General features: G+C 32.3%; 1 protein-coding gene and 1 non-coding gene across 2 annotated transcripts in view; both read right to left on the bottom strand.

Annotated features, from left to right (window-relative positions):
• The window catches only part of LOC117079070 (CUB and sushi domain-containing protein 3-like), a 230,638-nt gene that overhangs the window by 87,556 nt on the left and 126,607 nt on the right, over positions 1-16,475 (bottom strand). The window contains exons 9-11 of the mRNA XM_033202697.1: positions 8,672-8,863; positions 4,449-4,575; positions 2,553-2,755 (exon numbers count right to left, since the gene is read on the bottom strand). Coding sequence (XP_033058588.1) covers positions 2,553-2,755; positions 4,449-4,575; positions 8,672-8,863 — 522 coding nt within the window. The remainder of the gene's footprint in view (positions 1-2,552; positions 2,756-4,448; positions 4,576-8,671; positions 8,864-16,475) is intronic.
• Positions 16,039-16,142, bottom strand: LOC117079717. Its single transcript, XR_004435569.1, has one exon. It is a non-coding gene; the product is annotated as a small nucleolar RNA U13 (small nucleolar RNA).

Genomic DNA, 16,475 nt, shown 5'->3' with positions numbered 1-16,475 from the left:
CATGACATTAATCTCCTTTCAGACATATGAGTTTGAGTTATCACTCCAGGCATCTGCTAGTTGTATGATCTTGAACAAATTAACTACTTTCTGAACATTAACATATTTCTTTGGGCAATGAGAATGATAACCATATCTTATATGGCTTTTGTGAGAATTAAATGAGATTATGTATATAAAGCATTTAACTTAATTATTGGCACCCATCAATACTTCATTCATGAAAAGAATATTTTCCCATTTGAAATCTGAACACTTGAAAAGCTATGCAAGCACATATTCCGGAAAAGATCTCTAACCAAGAGGCTAATTTTTCATTCACAATGTAGTAATCATCAATGTAACTTTATTTCAATAGGTTGGTTTTAAGTATCAGATCAAATTTCTATCCATCTTAAAAGAATCCTATGAAGGCAGAGTTATTAAAGTTCGAGTATGAAATATATTGTTTCCATAACTTTAATGTGCCCTACAAATATAATCAATATAAAAATGTACTGCTAATTTCACAGATTATCTACAATAAAAATTCCCAGAAATGCATCTAAAATAGCATGTTTCCACTTAACCAGATAAGATTGAGTGCAAAGTGTAAGTTGCATTTGTAAACACTGAGCCTGAGACACCTTTACATATTACTGAATGCAGATATTTAATCGAAATAACAATTTAAGTGGAAAACACTATGTATTACTAATCTAAAGTAAAAGTAAGAATTGTTTGTTGCTAAACTACAATAGAAATAACTAAAATTAAACCACTCTCTGACAAATTGTTCCCACTTAAAAAAATATAAACAGTAGAGAGTAGAATATACAAATATGAAGAATATTTTATTGGTAAATATTTTCTAATTGGGAGAAATTTATATTCACCTATTATATGATTATTTTCTTACTTTATTCCCTTTTCTCAAAATAAGTATTTAAAGTACAAATTTAAAGATATTAACTTTTCAGTTTATACCTCCCTTTCACATGAGCTTGGGTCATATAGTACAAAACAATTCATTTGTGTTAATAGGTCAAATAACTGTTTTCCATAAACAAAAAGTCAGCCAAGAGAATTGTTTGACTGTATAATTGCTTACCTAAAATGGTATATTTTGTTGGCACTGATTTCGAAAGTCCTTCATACTTTTTAAAATTATTTGTGTTATTTATTTATTTATTTATTATTTATTTATTTATTTATTATTTATTTATTTTGAGACGGAGTCTCGCTCTGTCGCCCGGGCTGGAGTGCAGTGGCCGGATCTCAGCTCACTGCAAGCTCCACCTCCCGGATTCACGCCATTCTCCTGCCTCAGCCTCCCGAGTAGCTGGGACTACAGGCGCCTGCCACCTCGCCCGGCTAGTTGTTTTTTTTTTTTTTTTTTTTTGTATTTTTTAGTAGAGACGGGGTTTCACCATGTTAGCCAGGATGGTCTCGATCTCCTGACCTTGTGATCCGCCCATCTCGGCCTCCCAAAGTGCTGGGATTACAGGCTTGAGCCACCGTGCCCGGCCGTGTGTTATTTATTTTCAAGACATTTCAATGTTTCATTTATTTATGTAATAATAATAGTTCATTAGGCACCAGCTATCTACTCAATACCAAATACTGTGGACACATGATTCTGTTACATTTAATAACTTACTTATGAGATGAACATTGTTATTGCTATGTCAATTAGAAAACCCAGTATTGGGTCACTAGGTAAGGTGCCGAAAATTAGCAGTTAGTAAGGAGCCAAAATTTGAATTCCAACACATTTGAAGAGTACTGGTTTCTCTTATAGTTGATCATAGAAACGTTGATACATTTCTGTTAATAGGACTTTTTAAGACTATACAGATGAAAAATCTATTAGATAATTTTCTCAAAGAGATAATGTGCATTAAAAAGTTAAAATAGTATTTAAAAATTTTAAGATTGTATTCATTTTATCCATCAACTAAACTAACATTTCTTTTACAGAGCACATATATTTAGTCACTTAGCAGTGCCATGAGAAGAAAAAAATTAACAAGACAAGAACACTGGTAATTACTTACAATGAATGCTATTTCATTGTCATATTATTGTTATAGAAAATCTTTAATTTAAAAGCTGTCTGAAATATTTTGTCAAAGATATCTGTGAATATATAATTAAGATATTTAAAGAATAAAATAACAGTAAAAATGTAGGGTTATTTTTTTTGTAATAGCAAGTATTCATTTCCTTCCTCATCTGCAAAACTTCACATTTTAGCTTTCACTTTTACAGTATTTCCAGATTATAAGCTTTGTGATGTAATTTTTTTAGCTGACTAATTTTAAGACCACTTTTACTTTAAGAATAAATGGTTTTACAAGTGGAGAGAAGTCTCAATAATTAATATTCAGAGTTAATTGTATTACCTTTTTCCCATGTATATTTTACCTTTGCTGCAGTGATACAGGAAGACCAGAAGCATAAAAATTTAAAATTATTAAAATGTTAAAATTAAAAATTTGAACAGTAAAGTTAACATGACTATTTACATCATCTTCCTATTTTGCATTAAGAAACGTTTTGAAAAAACTTACTTGAAAACTGAATTGCAAATCCAGATTTGCTAATATAAAAATCCGTGTCAAACTGGATGGTTACTATGTTGAGGGTGCTATGAATTCCTTCAGGAATAAGAGATCCACTAATTTCCTTTAAAAGCATCTCATTTTCTGGTGGACCATCCCAAACTCGGAGTATATCATGTGATGCTTCCGTATCAAAAGCAAGAAACTGCAAGCTGTGGGAGAACCATATTTCTCTGTTTACTTTAAACAAGGATTCAATTTTAAATAAAAAATAGAGCAAATGTGCATTGTGCCTTTTATTAGATATTCTTTTTTGCTATGTGAAAAAATTGAATTATGTAAACAGCATATATTCTTAATATATTTTTCTTGAGAAGTATACTTTGTTTCTTTAAAATATTATTAAATACACTATTACATCACCTTTGCAAATTGTAAAAACTTCAGGTGTACATTCTTTCTTGTGTTCATGAATTTAACCAGGGCAACAGCAGGGGACATTTATAGACAATCTTCTACATGCTAGGCACTGTGCAAAATGCATTACATATATTTTGTTTAATTGTTATAATGACCCAATGAAGTAGGAATAATTTTTATCTCGATTTTACAAATATGGCAAATGGAGTTTAGATAAATGAAATAATTGCCCAAAGAGTGGCATAATTACAAATTGAACTCAAGTTATCTGATTCTACAGTGCACACTTTTATCACTGTTCCATGTTAAATCTATTCTGTTTTATGTTTAATCTAGACAAAATTAGAATTGGGTGCTTTTTGTGCTTGGTGCAAAATTTAGAAATCTAATTATATCAACATGCTCAACTCTACATACAATACATTTATGTTTGATACATGAATCATTACAGCTTTAAATTTGGGCTACAATTTAATATCAAGCAATGTTTAATTTTTAGAAACTGCAGAATTCTCTTGAATTTATTACTTTCAAGTTTAATAATTCTAATATTTATATAAAACAAGGCATGACTTAGACTAAAGAAAAATAAACTGAGGATGATACAGTGTAGTCTGTTTTGAGTTTGCACATTGCCTTGCAAAAGTAATGTACCAACTCATCATCCATCAATGCATAGGAGTGTACCACCTAGAAGCCTGTCTGAAGTTCCATTTTATATAAATAAAATTTATATTACTACTTTATGTAAGTGTAATTCTCAAGTATTAAAGTTATTGTTTGTTATTGAAAACACACTAAGTAGCTCATATGTCAAGGATGATTCTAGCCAAAGCTGCCTAGTAAGGCTGGGACTGAGAGCCTGTGATAGCTAGGAAAGTCAGACTGGTGTTGATTTCAGATAATGACTCTGTACTTATCTAAGGGGTAGCAGCAATGTGAAGAACTCTGCAGAAAAGGGAAATCTAACATGATTACAGGTGCAGAGAGCAGGTGTTTCACAAATGTGTTTAGGGACAAGGACAATAGGAAATGGTATTCAGTCCTCTTCTTATTTCTCCTAATTGTTAATGAGGATGCACTAGGGTAATAATCTGCACAACTCTGTATATCAGTCAAAATGGGCCAGGAGTAGTGGCTCACACCTGTAATCCCAGCACTTTGGGAGGCAGGAGAATTGCTTGAGCTCAACATTCTGAGATCAGCCTGGTCAACATAGTAAGATCTCGTTTCTACAAAATACTTAAAAATTAGCCTAGCCTGGTAGCATATGACTGTATTCCCACCTACTGAGGAGGCTGGGGTAGGAAGATCATTTGAGCTAGGAGGAGGAGGTTGCAGTGAGCCACTGCCTTACAGTCTGGGTGACAGAGAGAGATTCTGCCTCAAGAAAAAATAATGAAATAAATGAATATTAATTTTATATAGGGGTTGGCCAGGTACTTCAGATTCCCTAGTAATGTTGAGAAAATGTAATTCATTTACCTGACAATATTTCCAGGATCTACCTCAATCATCCACATGCAACGCAGATTATTGTCATATGGAAAAGGATAGCCAGGAGATAAGATTCTTCCTGATGATTCTCCTTTAAAACGACCTCCACATTCAGCTGATAAAAAATAATAAAAATTTAAGCCACAATTTAATGCCAATCTTTTCAAAACAATTACAAATTTCTCATGAGTGTACAAAAGAATACTGATTTCCTTTCTTTAAAGTATATATTTGTATAAACTTTTAAAGTATTAATTGAAGCAAGAATATATAACACAATCAAGTAATAATAGAGTCTCAAATTAGATCACAGAAAAGACAATAAAACAGAAACCTACTTATACAATTAAAAAAAAGACACACTCAAAACCTCTGAGTTAGGTTTCCAAACATTTTAAGATGTGTTGTTAAATAATGATAATTTTAAAAGGGAAACAGATGGCAAATCGCTCACTGCTAGCGAATTGCAGGCTGAATAATTCATCATCTTTCTACCCCACCTTTGAGAAAAACTAATCTTTACTGCAGTCCCTCAGGCCTTCTAAATTTCATTGTCCTTTTATTTTCCCTTTAAATCATTTTAAACCCTTTCCCTTTTACTCTCCCAAAAGTCAAAGTGGCATTTTTTATTAGATTCCTTACTTCAGTAAAATCTAGTTAGGTTTTCATTTAATGTGGTCTCTAAGTTTTATAAAAATTATGAAACTAAGAATATAAGTATCATCATGCAATATAATTAAAATTTTATATTTTGGGGGATTCCTTCTCCATTTTAATACTATTTAATACTATTGTGATAACTAGAGTGATTTTACATCAGTGAACAACCTAGAAAGAGTCTCTGTACTGGACAAGAGAGAACTAAGTATTTTGTTTAGCATATTGCTCTACATCTTTAAACCCTAGAAGAAAGGAAAACACTGTGGAATGCCTTATACATTTGAGTCTTTGGTGAAACTTCTTGTTATTAGGCACTTGTGTATGAGAAACCTCCCCTTATGGCCTTCCCAGCTCTATTTGTCAGAGTTTTTAACACAAGTTACTCCATTTTGATTCTGACAACTTTCCTATTATCTTAGATTAAATAACTGAATTAAACTTTTTATTTTTGGTAATTATTATTATTAATATTATTAGACCAAAGAAGGTCAAAGCAGAAAAATTTTAGCATTTGGAAGAGACCTGATAACTCTAGAATCTAATGGCTCAAATTTTAGGCTGCATATATGTTAACTTGTTTCAAAAATTTTAGATACTATATTGCACCACACTGTGATGGATAGTTTTATGTGTCAACTTGACTGGGCTATTAGCGCCAGTTACTTAATTAAATACTTATCTAGGTATGAAGCTATTTTATAGATATGGATAACATCTACACTCAGTTGACTTGTAGGCCTCATTCAATAAATTCGAAGACCTTAAGAGCACAATTAAGTTTCCTGGGGGGGAAAAAAAGAAATTATTTCTCAAAGTTTCAGCAACTCCTGCCTCAGTTTCTAAGCTATTAACTTGCCCTATGGATTTTGGACTTATCAGCCCCCATCACTGCATGATTCAGTTCCTTAAATTAAATAAACCTTTATAGATAGATAGATGGATAGGGAAGATGGAGAGAGAGAAAAAAGAGAGAGACAGAGACAGAGAGAAAGAGAGATATCCTATTGGTGCTGTTTCTCTGGAGAACCCTGACTGATATACCCATGGAGGGCTAAGGAAATATTATCTTTTATTGCAACATTAATTTAATCTAATTCATAATAAAACCCTCGGGAGATTTTTAAATTAAAAAGATATTAGTATTTAAGATGTTATCACCATTTACGGTTTTTCATTTTTTTCTAACAAAAATCCTGTTGGACAATCTGTAAACATAATTGTATTAATTCACTTTTCATCATTTATTTATGATTTATCACTATTTGGGGCATACATTTAATTTAAGAACAGATACTTGTTCTTCTATATTAATTTATAGTCAGTTGGAGTATTTTGTACTATATTGCATCTTGAACTTAAATATAGCTGTTTCCCCCCATATTTCTTTGTTGTAAAATATTACCTGGCATTTTGACCTCAAAAGAGCCAGTGTTATATGCTGTAGTACTGGAGTTCATATTCTGTGTAAAACTTATGTTTGCAGAATAAAATGAAATACAGTGTTTAAAGAAGAGATACAGGTTAAATCCTTCCAGCTATGGTGCATCAAAAACTAATTTTTGTTTGATCAACGAATAAGCTTCAGAAACATAATTACCTACAAATAATCCAAATAATTAAGAAAAGTTTCCTTATTTGACTGAGGCTAAGATATAGCTGTAGTAGATATTTAAGGTTAATGAGCACAGGATATTATAACCATAGGCCAAGTGTTAAAGCTATTAATCTCTATTAATCTCTGCCAGTAGAGAACACCATCTAAAATAGAATTTCATCTTCGGTTATCATCGAATTATTCAGTATCACTCAACAAGTGTTCAACTGTTTATAGCTGCTAAATTTATTTGATCATCTATCATTAGAATTTTAATAAAAAAGATTACCTTACCCATGAAATCTTGCACAATATCAAGTCAACACGTTTTGATTTTAAGTATTCGTAAACATAAAATGCATTGATTTGTTGCAAACATAATTAAAACCTTCTGGTCTCAGACTAAATGTCCTTCCATTTGTATAAAATCTTTCCAAAAAGTAGAGAATGTCTTCAACTTGATTCAACACACATAAAAAAAATATATACATTTAATGTATTTGTTTGTGGTTTTAATTTTAAAAATAGCATGGCCAGTCAATATTTATATGTTTATGGTATTGTGCTATTAAACTCTTAATGCTTTTCTGAACATATTTCATAATCACATCAGAGAGAATTAATCAGTGCTACATTTTTCTCATAACCAATGCCAATGGGCTGATTATTGATCATATTCCAGGTTTTGGCAATTTAATTTGATTATTATTTTAGATATCACCCTCACAATCTGTCCAAAATTCAGATGCCGTCTGAAAATAAAGAACTGTGATTGCATTTTAGTTAAATAAAAACATGTTTGTTTTCTGCATGAATCAATGTTTTAATAAATCAAGAGGTCTCATAGCATCAAAAGCACTACACAATTAGTTACAAGGCCTATAATAACTAGAATTTCATATTTTCTATTTGTATTCTAGCAAGTTTTATGGCAATTCTTATGTTGACCATATCAAAAAAATAATAGAAATATTCTACTTTTGTCAAAAGGTTCAGGTCTTAAAAGGTAAGTCAAATTGCACATTAAATATGTGTCGTATTTTTGTATATCAATTATACCTCAATACAGCTGCTAAAAATAAAAGATTTGAGTCAATTTTATCAATGTAGGCCTGACATAGAATGGATTTCTGCCTCTATAAATGCTATCAAAAAAAGAAAGGCTGAAGAATCACTGCATATTTGTTCCCTGCTGGAGAGTTAGTGTTTTGCTACAAAGTTGTTTTCCTTTGTTGTCCTAGTATTCCGATCTCACACCTATTTGGTCTTTGGAGCAGAAAAGAAAAAAGAGAAAAAGAGAGGTCTCTATCCACACCTGTCAATATTTGTCTATCTACCTTCCCGCCTACCCATCTATGCATTAACTAATCTGCAAGATGGTAGGAATAAAACGGTACCCCAGCTATGCAAAGAAGACAGAAAATGATCGTTCTTTAGCTTCACAAAGGCAATATATCTCATGTTACTCTCATGTATCTCATGTATCTCATGTTACTCTCACATTCCTTTTCCTATTGAAATTGGTTGTTATGCTGTACATGCATGAGAAAAGAGAATAGGTTACTGTTTTCTCTAATCCACCTTGATTCCACAATGTATAATAATTTTGTAAATTAAAAATCTGGCCAATGCAACTCAATAAATGTGAATGATTAAAAGTCTTAACATTTTAGTAATGAGTTCAATTTTATATCGAGGTAGCAGAAATAAAATGACTTCGAAGAGACCATATTGTCCCCCACAAACTATAAGATTATGGGAGGAATAATGAATAAAGTTATGAAAAGGATCTTTTCACTTTCCATTAATTTTCTTTTGACAAATTGAAGCTATGAGTTCATTATTTCTTGATATAAAGTGTTAGTTGTAGGAGAACAGAGAGAATTTCTTAAAAATGCAAAGAATTTGATAAAGTTTTCACAGAAATATTCAGTGAAAATCTATGAGAGTATCCTACCAATACAGGAAGGTAGAGGATAGTCCCATGCCCTTCTCTCCCCTGTCATGCACTTGAGAAGGCTACTTCCGTGGAGAGTGTAGCCTGGATTGCATCCATAAATGATGGTGCTACCAGCAAAGTGGCCTTGGTCACTGATCTTGTATCCAAATTGTGGAATGCCAGGATCTTCACAGTGTGAGAGTTCAAAACCTGGGAGAAAAATATAAATTGATTAAAAGCAAAATTTAGGAGGAGAATTTAAATCTACACAAATCATTCCTTTCCTTTATTATTTTTGATGATTACATACTTATTCCTAGTCATATTGCCCCTAGCATATTTAATTTTCATATCATACAACAACCACACAGATCTTTTTTTCTTGAAAATTAAAATTTGTTTTGTTTTTGAAGTTTATCAGTGATACCCCATAGTCTATATAATTACATGGCTTGTGGTATTAAGCTTCCTGTCTGTTTGAAGTGATTTAGAGTTAATAGTAGATTCTGAGTGATACTGTGATGTAAGAAGAAGTGTATATTTGTCCTTTATCCTTGATTCCTGGCACAGAGCTCCTAAAACTCTTAGAATTTCTTGAGTGATAAGGGTGAAAGTATAGTTTTTGCTATTTATAATAAGTCTTCCATACCTGAGTTTCTAAAATGAAGTTCTTCCTGGAGGATGGAGGCTGATCGCCAGAGAAACCCACCATATGATTAGAAGGTTGTGTTGGAACTTTTCATAGCCAGGCCATATACATACATCTCCATGGAGGGGAGAAAAACTGAAGGTTGAGTCAATTACTGAGGATCAATGATTTAATCAATTATGCCTATGTAATAAAATATCCGTAACAATCTTAGACAGAGGGGTTCTAAGAGTTTTCAGATTCATGAACACCTCCATGTGCTAGAAGGGTGATATACCCCAAATCCCCACTCCATGGGGACAGAAGCTCCTGCACTTGGGACACTTCTGGACCTCAGCTATGTACCTCTTCCTTTGGTAGCTCTCCGTTTGTATCCTTTATAATAAACCAATAAAGGTAAGTAAATGTTTCCTTGAGTTTTGTGAGTATTCTAGCAAATTATCATACTCAAGGAGGAAGTTATGAGAATCCCCAATTTATAGCTGATCAGTCAGAAATACAAGAGGCCCAGATTTTCAGTTGGTGTCTGAAGTGTTGGCATTCTTGTGGGATTGAGCCCCTAAACTGTGGAGTCTACGCTAACTGCAAGTAGTGTTAGAATTGAATTGAATTAACAGACACCAAGTTGGTTTCAAGGGTTGGCTCTCAGAATAGTACACCCCAAAGTATGGCACTTTGGCATATTGAGTGCTTTGAACGAAAAGAGATTAGAAGACCTCAGAAGCAATGTCTCTCTGACCTTCTGCACTCCTGCCCCTTGCCCCTTTCTCTCTCCCAAAGCTAGTCATACAAGCCAGAATTCTTCCCCAAGGTGAATCATAAAAACTAGAAAACCTCTCCCCCAAAGTGAACCACAGAACCTAGAAAGGTCACTCTTTTCCTTCTCCCTTGAAAATCTTCATTCCATAGGGATCCTGCCCCATACCCTGGAAAGGAAAGCTACATAAAGAGGTCAAGAAGAATTTGAATAAATAGGCTTACTGGGTTTCCCCTTCTCAATCTATTACTGACAGATTATATCTTTTATGACCAATTACATTTCTATATAGCTGTCCATTCATCACTGAACCACAGCATACAAATAGACAGTTTTACCGGGTTCTTTAGGTCTTTATTTCTTTTTTTTTTCTTTTTTTTCTTTTTTTTTTTTTTATTATACTTTAAGTTCTAGGGTACATGTGCATAACGTGCAGGTTTGTTACATATGTATACTTGTGCCATGTTGGTGTGCTGCACCCATCAACTCGTCAGCACCCATCAATTCATCATTTATATCATGTATAACTCCCAATGCAATCCCTTCCCCCTCCCCCCTCCCCATGATAGGCCCCAGTGTGTGATGTTCCCCTTCCCGAGTCCAAGTGATCTCATTGTTCAGTTCCCACCTATAAGTGAGAACATGCGGTGTTTGGTTTTCTCTTCTTGTGATAGTTTGCTAAGAATGATGGTTTCCAGCTGCATCCATGTCCCTACAAAGGATGCAAACTCATCCTTTTTTATGGCTGCATAATATTCCATGGTGTATATGTGCCACATTTTCTTAATCCAGTCTGTCACAGATGGACATTTGGGTTGATTCCAAGTCTTAGGTCTTTATTTCTAAAGGCTCCCATGTCATAGAAAACCACGATTCAATAAATTTGTTATGCTTTTCTCTTGTTAACTTATCTTTTGTTATAGGAATATCAGCATGACACGTATGAGGGTGACAAAAGGCATCACAGCTTTCTATCCCTATACCAGAGAGTTGGATAATTGGTTAGTGTGAGGAAGAAACATACATATATGGTGTCAGAAGGGTTGTGAGCAGAGAATTGGGTTTTGCATCACTGATCAACTGAACTACTAAGATCATATCATCAAAATTTTAAAATTAAGACAAAATATGTGAAATAATAGCTAGCCAAGTAACAAATATGTCAATTGCAAATATAACTAGACTGCTTTAGTTGTATAACCTTAGAAGAAAGTGAATACTCTCATATTTAAAATATACTTTATCGAGCTAATATACTAATCAGCTTGATGAACTCTAAATTTTTACATTCTACTTTCTCCAGAAAAAGCACAATTCTTAGAAATTCTCACAGGAAAAAGATAGAAAAAAATAGAGGCTTCCCACATGTTGTCATTCTGAGATGTAGAGATAATATTTTTGTGTTTCTACAGGGTTGGGGCTTTCTGAATGAATTTGCTAAAAACTGAGATCCTGGGCTAACAGCAACACTTGAGAAGTTAATTTACAGCTGTATGAATAGTGAGAAAATTCCAGAGAAATTTACTTAACTGTGAGGAAGGTTTATGTTTACATTTCAATGAAGAATGAGGCCCAGAAATTTACAGAAATCTCTAGGTTATAAAAGTTGGAGATATGGGAGATTAATATGCCCCTTAGATAGGTACATCTACATTACAAAAGGTTAGAGTAAAAACGCCTGATCCTTTCCATATAGTCTCCAAGGAGCATAGTTTTTTCTCCCACCTTCCAGGAGAGGAGAGAGAGAAAGCAGCAGAATAAACTCATTTATTTTTCTTCCTTTGTCTATGAAGTCGCTAGCCACTTCTGTAGATTTTTTCATTAGGTATTCATCGTGTTGCCACAGGAGTAAGGACTGGGTGAAAGGAGAGCTGACACAGACATCATCATCATCATTATATTACTTAATAAGAATTTATCTTCATCCTGAATACCTCATTTGCATATTCAAGGTAAAATTAATAAAGGTGAATGCTAAAAACCCCAACAGTCACAACACAACATGATTAAGATTCTGAAGGAACTAGAAAAGGACACTTCAAAAGATAAACCAAACCTAGTATGAATAAATCAAAATCTAAGCTGCCCTAGCTATACAGTTTCTTCTGTTTTTAATATTTTGCAAAATATAAAAATGCAGGGAAAATGATGCAATAAATGCACCAAGGACAATTAGGTGAAAACTTATATCAGTTACAACTTCTGAGATTAGAAAACCTTTAAGAATATTCTAGATAGTTTTATGAATGAGGAAAATCACTTAAGACAAAAATGTTGGAGAAAAAACTTTTTCTTGTGTCCTAAATTGTATGGTGATCAAAAAGAGATCTACATCACTTTTATAGACATAGATTCTTGACCAAATTAATCTAGATTTGAATTAGAAAGCAAAAAAGTGTATATTAGCTCGCTTGTGTTAAATCACTAATTTGCATCATTGACTTTCTAGATTGTCACAACATACATAGTCACAAGAACTTGTATAGTTCTAAGAACTAAGTTTATCCTATTATTTCTGTGATTTGAGAGAAACATTATCTCTCAGAGAACATTAGGAGTCTTTCCTAGTCTTTGTTAAGGGGTCTTAGTCACTTCCTCCTCTGTTAAACCATAGAATTATTTGTACATTTGAATTCATTTGCAATAATTTGTTTCTTTTCCTTGTTTTCGTATAGTTGAAAGTCTTTCCTTTTTTCCCCCTCCCTCTCACAGTACCTATCTAGCACAAATCCTGGCACAGGTTAGATGTTCAGTAATGCTCAATAATGTTCATGAGTGAATGTGGATTCTTAGACAGTTATTTCTAGGACACAACTGAAAAATAAAGCAATGCTGATAATAAACTGGAATTTGAGAGACAATTTTTAAAAATTGTTTCAAGAATTTCCTGAATGTCTCAATTTATGACAGCCCCATCTGGGTGAACATGCAAATAGCTTCAGAGACAAAGCCATAAAGAGGTTAGCAGTCATTAACTGAAATCATGACATATATAATGAAATATAAAGAAAAAATAGTCAACCAGGTCAATCTCTCAAACACAGTAGAAACAGCAGAAGTAGTAACTTTAAAATATCAGGACATATTACTTTGCATGGATCTGCATACTTAATATTACATCTAAAATGTCTTTGCTTAAAAATTACAAGTTTGCATTTCTTCTAGCAGACATAATATTCAGTTTATCATTCAAGATGCAATGTATTTTGAGTTTTACCATATACCATTTCTCAAAATAAAAATATAAATCAAGCTCTGTTTTCAAGGTTTATTGCCAAATTCATCCTTCCTTAAATCTTGAATTTTCTGTAAATGTGGTTGGGAATTGCTGGTGATGAGGTAAAATGAATATATTCTTTGAACATTAAGATAATTTATAATATTTTGCATTATAGCTGAAAACGCACATGGACAATAGTATATAAGCTACAAAGCACAACATAATTTAGTTCAAATTGGTGGAATTATTGTTGCTTATTCATAAATATGCAGAAATGTCTTATCTTTATGGAAACATTCAGCTGCTAGTCTTTTCACTGAAAAGCTCAAATACTTGAAACTGACAATTAAATAAAGATGTGTATGAAAAATCATATATGTTATAAATATTCACCACTGCTTGTGAAATTTTATACTCTGATGAAAAGAGAATTTCTAGAACACAAATGAACTGATAATCCTCATTACCTAGATCTTTTTGATTTTCTGAATACCTTAAACTGAGATTTCATTCCTTTCCTGCCACCATGTAGCATATGTCTCCAAAGATATCTAATTTATTTGTAAGTTATTATTTGAAATCTATAAAAAAGGATAACAACAAATTCATCCACTAGCTCTATCAGATTCTATTTTTGTATCATAGTTGTGTCAGATTCATATCAATGTTAATTCAGATTAATATTCAGATTATCATTCATATTAATTCATCTTCACATTAATACTATTATTACAAAAGAAGTTAAAGATTCTTTTGTATTCCTCCCCAGTCTCTTTCTGTTTTTTCCCCACTGAGTGCTAGCAAATATTCTAATTGAGTTTATTATTCTTGTACATATATTTTTATTACATATCTATACATCGATGAACAACATACAGTGTTTTGCAAGTGTTCACACATTTTATAAATAATATAATGGTTTTTAAAATTCTGTGGCTTCATATTTATTGCCCGATATTGCATTTTATCTTTATAATTATATACCTATGCATGCGCACACACGCGCGCACACACACGAACACATTTTATTTATTTTAACTACTCTGTGGTATTCCATTGGTGACATATTCCCAAACTAATTTATTTTGCAGCATTTATATTCTTTCCAATTTTTTACTGCTATGAAAATGCTACACTTCTATGTCTCCTTTTGCACATGTACACGTGTTTTTATAGGGCATGCACCATTTAAAGACCTAAAGTTCATTTTGTCCTCAAGATTCAACCAAAATCTCCTAATCCATTAGTTAACTTCTGTCTTGGCTTACTAAAAGATACATAGTAAAATTTTGACCTCAATATAATTGCTTTCAATTTGTTTATGAATAACTATGTGTTCACATAGAGTAATGTCATACCTTACTAGCAAAACACTACCAGTAATAGAATTTACATCATTTAAAAATAAAAGTGACATGCGAAAATTCATTTTTAAATGTAATAAAATATATTTTATGTAACTTAAAAATACTCTTACTTGCTTTTTTAAAAAAGTTCAGTTAAAATATAAATATATATTTTATAATTTAAATTTCAGAGTATTTAATGGTCAATGAAGATATGTTAGTTTTATGTGTCAGTAGTAAAGACTTCCAAATTGCTATATAAAGAAGAAATAGATTGTTAAAAAGGAAATTGAGAAAGTATGTTAGCTAAATACGTTAGAGAAATATGCTTGCCGAAACCATATATGTTAATAAAAGTTGATATAATGCAAGGAGACAAATGAGTATTACATTATTCTGCAATAATTTTAATCTCTATAGCATTGTTGGTGAACTAAATTCACAATATTAGGCAGAATAATTTTTGGGAACTATATTTAATATTTGGTGATTAAATTCCATTTTGGCCATGAGTCTTGCAAGAAAACATCCTATTTTAAAATTCTTCATATTTAAATGAAGAGGTATTTAAAGCAGAATGTCAACTTTGCCACCTCAAAATTCACAAACAGGAAATACTTCAAGATAACAAACAACAGCTGCGATAATCCTTTGTGATTGAGACATAATAAAGAATATTAAGGGAATAAAGAAAAAAATGCTGAAGAACGGTTACACTTTTTTCTCATTAATAGAACTAATAAAAACATATTTGATACACCATGTATTTCTCACTAATCAAACTATTAAAAAATCAAACTTTGAAGCTACAACTTTAGAAAAATGCTTTAAGAAGTCAATCCCTTCTAGTTTTCAGTTTATGGAAGTTAAGTATTTAAGCAAAAAAGCTTGTGGAAATTATTACTGTGCATTTCCAACTGCTTTCAGGAGTTAAGATAACAGATTCTTTTTAAAAAAAACGGTGAATGTTTTCAGTCCTACATATAAAGTTCTTACTAGAAAATATGTTACTGACAGACCGGCCATAAATTTTAATCTGTTAAACATAAACTAGTAAGTAATATTAAATGTGCTAAGTTTGTATCTTGTACATCATATATTTGTACCACATTCTAGGTTGGTGATGTTCATCTTTGACCGAATATTAAGTTGGTCAAAACCAATCAGCATTTGGCATTTGGCCTAATGTATAGTTGGTGTAATCTAAATATATCCAGAAATTGAATTTTATTAGATATTGCCAAATTACTCTTCTAGGTGACTACCAATTTACATTCCCCAAGTTTATAAGTTTCAGTTTCTGCAAATTGTCATAAGTACTTGGTGTTGTACAGCTTTCTAATTTTTATTTACTCTGCGACGGTGTCATAGCATCTTATTTGGGTTTCCATTTTCATTTCTTTTTTCTTTGCATGTCCGATGGGCAATGTGCAGATATTGTAACAAGGTTTGAGGAAGGCACATCTCACACAAGTGTGAAAACCTAATCATCACACTTATAAACTAAAAAAAAGAATTTTTCATTTCTTAATACCTATCAAGTTAAGCATTTTTTATTCTGCTGAACTTCCCTCTGCTGTGAAATTTGTTTTGGTTCATGGTTTTCTTTTAGGCCTTTTTTTTTTTTTCCTTATTGATTTCTAGATTTTTTTTCTAGAGAGTGTATGTTTTCCATTATATAAATACCTCCTTTTCAAATGTTTCACCTTTGTTTACAGTGTCCCTTTCTATAGGGACACTGTAGACTTTCCTTTTTCCTTTCCTTCTTCCTTTCCTTTCTTCTTCCCTTCCTTCTTCCCGTCCTTCTTCCCAGCCTTCTTCCCTTCCTTCTCCCCTCCCCTCCCCTCCCC

This window comes from Trachypithecus francoisi, unplaced genomic scaffold (assembly GCF_009764315.1).
Source record: "Trachypithecus francoisi isolate TF-2019V2 unplaced genomic scaffold, Tfra_2.0 Lachesis_group7, whole genome shotgun sequence".
Classification (NCBI taxonomy): Eukaryota; Metazoa; Chordata; class Mammalia; order Primates; family Cercopithecidae; genus Trachypithecus; species Trachypithecus francoisi.
The sequence above is the reverse complement of the archived record's forward strand: the minus strand, read 5'-3'. Positions and strand labels throughout refer to the sequence as shown.